The following is a 4929-nucleotide window of genomic DNA, read 5'->3' as shown; positions in this document are numbered from 1 at the left end:
TTTATAAAATAGGAAATTGTATTATGCATCTGAGGTATGGAGAGTGAGAGTGAAGGAAACACGTGTCAAGATTCCAAATGGCAGCGTATCTAACGCAGTCAACTCCTCCTCGGATCTTTCAAAATGTTATTACTTATCTCAATTTCATCATTTTCACTTTCATTGCTCTTCCTTTTCATCATTTTCGCTTTCACTTATCTCAATTTCATCATTTTATTATTTTAAAATAATTTAACGGTGTCGAATAAGTCCACTTAAATAAATGTTAAAAATTTAAATATTATTTTATATATAAAATAGGTGAATTTTATCATATTCTCTCTAAAATAAAGGGTAAATTACCTCTTGTGATATATTCAGTGATTATTGATAATTATCTTTCTACTATAATTTTAGAATTCACGTTATCTTCTCTTTTCTTTTCAATTGACGCTATGTTTCACTTGATACTTGATAACAATGTGATTTTCATCGTCCCCACCAAATACACTTTTTCTTCTCCAATTTTAAAATTCTAATTCCTTTCAAATCGAATCACCATTTCCAATCAATTAAGTTAGGATTTTGAACTTGTTCTTACGTTTTTAATCTCCAATTTCAATGATCACAACTATCAATTTTTCAGCTCTCTTCTTTCTAAAAATTTTTTTCGTATCAGAAGATATTACGTTCGGAGATAAGCAAGAGAATATGGGTTTGTATGACAGATATGAATTTGCACCATAAATAAAATTCTTGTAGGTAATTAATGGCATGAATAATAAAATAATTAATTAATATTTGAGATGAATGTGAATATTAAAATACTTATTTCATTTTGTCTTATTGTTATCTGAATAATAATTTAATTTTTTTTGTGACAATATAATAGTTTAATATGCTTTCATCAATGCATTAGTTTTTTTTTTAAATTAGGGAAGATGTGTATTTGGTGGAGATGATGAAAATGACATTATTATTAAATTTCAAAAGAAACAAAAAAAAGAGAAGACAACGTAAATTTTGGAGTTCTGATAAAAATTATCAATAATTATTATATATATCACAAAGGGTAATTTATCCTTTATTTTAGAGAGGGTATGGTAGAGTTCACCTATAAAATAATTCATTAATTCTCTTAGATAAAATTTCTGATTCATAGCAAATCTAGTAATAATGAACATTCAATTAGCTCGATATAAAAAAAAAAGTTATAAACAATATTATTTGTTATAGCATTGTTATATACATTAGTATATCAATAATAATAATACTCTAGACAGTGAAGGGTAATCATCAATATACGCAAATAATTATGGTTTGACAAAAGCGTGGAATTATTTTTTTCTGGCATGAACATCGTAATATAATAACATGGCTAGATACATGCCTACATCAATTAATTAATTAACGTACGGGGATGCTTTGGTGCCACATGTGGCACAATTTTTATGTAAAACAATCAAAGTCAGAATCAGATAGAGAAACTCTCATTATTTTCATTCTCTATTCTGCAAAATGAACCGTCTTTCTGTTTTTCAATTCAGAAAGAAGGTGGAGGAAGAGCTACCAAGCTTTCAGGCACTACTACTTCATATATGAGAGGCTAATAAGTTTGTTGAATTTGAATGTGACATGGTTAATTAGTTAGTTTTTTGCTTACACCAGAAGCAAATGCAAATTCTTGAGGATCTCACTTATCTCCCTTAAGTAAAGTGCATTCATTCATTCTATTATTTTTTATTCTCATCTTATTTACATGCTTTTGGTTACTTAATACTTTAATCTTACTGCAAATACTCTTGTTTTCATGTTGCTTTTGGAACTTCAAATGGTGTTGGTGTTGTTTCCATAATAAAGGTTTTCTAAAGATATAGAAGTTCTCTTCCTTTACATGATGAATTTATGTTATTTGTTTATAATATAAGCTACTAATAAATTGTAGAATCTTCTCCAAATTCTGTATCTTCATTGTTCTAAAGACTCAAGAGAAGATGGGTTTTGGTAATTCAAGATCTGTAAGGTTTGTTCCTGTACAATAATTCCAAGTTTCTTTCCTTATTAATATATTACAAAGCCTCTAATTGAAAGTTTTCATACATTATATATAGATTTGAAGATGATCTGGAGCTACCAAATAAAAAGAGTGAAAGTAACAATGGTATGAAGGTCAAATACCACATTGATGGAACACAAATAGCAGAGGCTAGTTCCAACAAAAAGGCAGGGAATAAGTTCTTGAAAGGTAGAGTTTTATCAAGAGTGTTCTCAGAGGATTATGAGAGAGTTAAAAGAAGAAAAATAATCTTAGATCCTCGCGGCCAAGCGATCCACAGGTGGAACAAGATCTTCTTGGTGGCAAGCTTGGTGTCTTTGTTTGTGGACCCTTTGTTCTTCTACTTGCCAGTGGTTCAAGATGAAGTGTGCATTGACATTGGAGTAACACTTGAAGTTGCCCTTACTTTGATAAGAACAGTTGGTGATGCCTTCTATGTGATTCAGATTTTCGCCAAGTTTCGCACTGCTTATGTAGCTCCTTCTTCAAGAGTTTTTGGAAGAGGTGAACTTGTCATAGACACTTCCAAGATTGCAGTTAAGTACCTTTTCAAGGGATTTTGGTTAGACTTTCTTGCTGCCCTGCCTATTCCTCAGGTACCTTACCTTAATCAATCATTATCCCTTCTCCTAACTCAATACCTGTCAATACTCAAATCTTTTATTTATTGTAGGTGCTAATTTGGATTATTATCCCAACTCTTAGGGGTTCAACCATGGCAAACACAAAGAATGTGCTTCGGTTTTTCATCATCTTCCAATATGTTCCAAGGCTATATTTGATTTTCCCACTCTCTTCACAAATTGTAAGTGCTACTGGGGTTGTCACAGAAACAGCATGGGCTGGTGCTGCTTACAACCTCATGCTTTACATGTTGGCAAGCCATGTAAGTTCTTGTCTTATTTTTAGATGTTTAAATAGCATTATGGTATGTGCTAGGTGAAAATAGTTTCAACTAACTCATACCCTTTTGTTTGTTTTTGTTGTATTGCATGAAGATTTTAGGAGCTTGCTGGTACCTTCTGTCAATAGAAAGGCAAGAAGCATGTTGGAGAAATGTATGCAATGTTGAGAAGCCATTTTGTGAATATGCATTCTTTGACTGCCGCAGGGTTGGAAATTCCAAAAGAGACTTATGGTTTCTAGCAAGTAACATCACAAACCTATGCTCACCAGATTCTAACTTCTATCAGTTTGGTATATATGCTGATGCTGTCACTTCTCAAGTTACATCCTCATCATTCTTCAACAAGTACTTCTTTTGTCTTTGGTGGGGCCTTAGGAATCTCAGGTAATATCTAACCAATTTTTTCTTTTGAAGACTTACATGCAATTGTTTTTTCGTGAAGTTGAGAGTTAAAAACCATTAGACGATGATTTAGTCAAACTTATCTAATCATTTAACAGTTTTCAAATATCAACTTTACGTAAAGACAACTGCACGTGAGTTTTCTCGTTTCAAAATAACTGTCGACACCGTGAGAAATTGATATATCTATTCTATGCAACAGTTCATTAGGACAAGGCCTTCTTACTAGCACTTTTGTTGGAGAAATTATGGTTGCCATTGTTGTTGCAACACTTGGATTGGTTCTTTTTGCATTACTCATTGGTAATATGCAGGTAATTATTATTACTATAAGTAATGAATGCAAGTAAAGGACATTATTCATTATAGTTGAATATATAGGGAGTACTAATATGTAGCACTCAAAATTTGTGTAGACATACCTGCAATCAACTACTGTGCGATTAGAAGAGTGGAGGGTGAAAAGAACAGACACAGAACAATGGATGCATCACAGGCAACTACCACAAGAACTTAGACAATCTGTGCGAAAATATGATCAATACAAATGGATGGCTACTAGGGGAGTTGATGAAGAAGCTCTTCTCAAAGGTCTTCCATTAGATCTTCGTAGAGACATCAAGCGCCACCTTTGTCTTGACCTTGTTCGAGGAGTAAGTGGTTACAATAATTATGTTACATTTTGATAGATAAGTTTATATATATTATGATAATGAAATTATTGTAACAGGTACCATTGTTTGACCAAATGGATGAGAGCATGCTAGATGCAATATGTGAAAGACTAAAACCAGCATTATGCACTGAAGGAACCTACCTTGTAAGAGAAGGGGATCCAGTGAATGAAATGCTGTTCATAATAAGAGGGCACCTTGACTCTTACACAACCAATGGTGGCAGAGCTGGATTCTTCAACTCATGCCGTATTGGGCCTGGTGATTTCTGTGGGGAGGAGCTTCTAACTTGGGCCTTGGATCCAAGGCCCAGTGTTATTCTCCCTTCTTCAACAAGAACTGTTAAGGCCTTCTCAGAAGTTGAGGCTTTTGCACTCATTGCTGAAGATCTTAAATTTGTTGCATCTCAGTTTAGAAGGCTGCATAGTAAGCAACTTAGGCACAAGTTCAGATTCTATTCACACCAATGGAGAACTTGGGCTGCATGTTTCATTCAAGCTGCTTGGAGAAGGCATAAGAAGAGAAAGGATCTTGCTGGATTAAGAGCAAAGGAGAATAATAATAATAATCATATTAATAATAATAATGATTATGTAACAGTTTCTGAGCCTGAGACTCCAACATCAAGGGCTGTGATGATGAGTGGTAGGAAAAGTGTTAGTAGGTCAGATTCTGGTGTAGTTAGCTCTGTGCAGAAGCCAGCTGAGCCTGACTTTTCGGTTGATGAATGACTCCCATGCAAACCGCCAAATTCGATTGTCTTTGATAAGTATCTTAAAATAGAAAATATTGAGACAAAAACAAAACACAAAAAAAAAGTTGTATTTCATTAATAAATTTGTATTGTTTCATATTTCTGTCTCTTGGTCATGTGTAATTATATATTATATATAATATAAATTAGAGTTAGG

At 33.2% G+C, this 4929-nt stretch overlaps 1 protein-coding gene across 3 annotated transcripts; it reads left to right on the top strand.

Moving 5' to 3' along the window:
* Positions 1387-4798, top strand: LOC107614170 (protein CNGC15c). Of its 3 annotated transcripts, none has more exons than XM_016316400.2 (8): positions 1387-1689; positions 1925-2002; positions 2091-2631; positions 2709-2921; positions 3034-3326; positions 3547-3658; positions 3761-3997; positions 4075-4798. In XM_016316400.2, the coding sequence occupies exons 2-8, from the start codon at positions 1974-1976 to the stop codon at positions 4747-4749; spliced, it is 2100 nt and encodes a 699-aa protein (XP_016171886.1). In that variant the 5' UTR covers positions 1387-1689; positions 1925-1973; the 3' UTR covers positions 4750-4798. The 3 variants fall into 3 exon arrangements, with proteins under 3 accessions (XP_016171886.1, XP_020964296.1, XP_020964295.1); XM_021108637.1 differs by having other exon boundaries at positions 1962-2002; positions 4075-4749; XM_021108636.1 differs by having other exon boundaries at positions 1387-1839; positions 4075-4749.

This window comes from Arachis ipaensis, chromosome B08 (assembly GCF_000816755.2).
Source record: "Arachis ipaensis cultivar K30076 chromosome B08, Araip1.1, whole genome shotgun sequence".
Classification (NCBI taxonomy): Eukaryota; Viridiplantae; Streptophyta; class Magnoliopsida; order Fabales; family Fabaceae; genus Arachis; species Arachis ipaensis.
This window is presented reverse-complemented; position numbering and strand designations above follow the sequence as displayed.

Bases quoted from the DNA above. Each gene is read 5' to 3' on its own strand.
- LOC107614170 (XM_016316400.2), top strand. From the start codon at position 1,974: ATGGGTTTTGGTAATTCAAGATCTGTAAG. The intron at 3,327-3,546 runs GTAATATCTAAC...TCTATGCAACAG, and splicing joins TGGGGCCTTAGGAATCTCAG to TTCATTAGGACAAGGCCTTC. The intron at 3,659-3,760 runs GTAATTATTATT...AAATTTGTGTAG, and splicing joins TACTCATTGGTAATATGCAG to ACATACCTGCAATCAACTAC.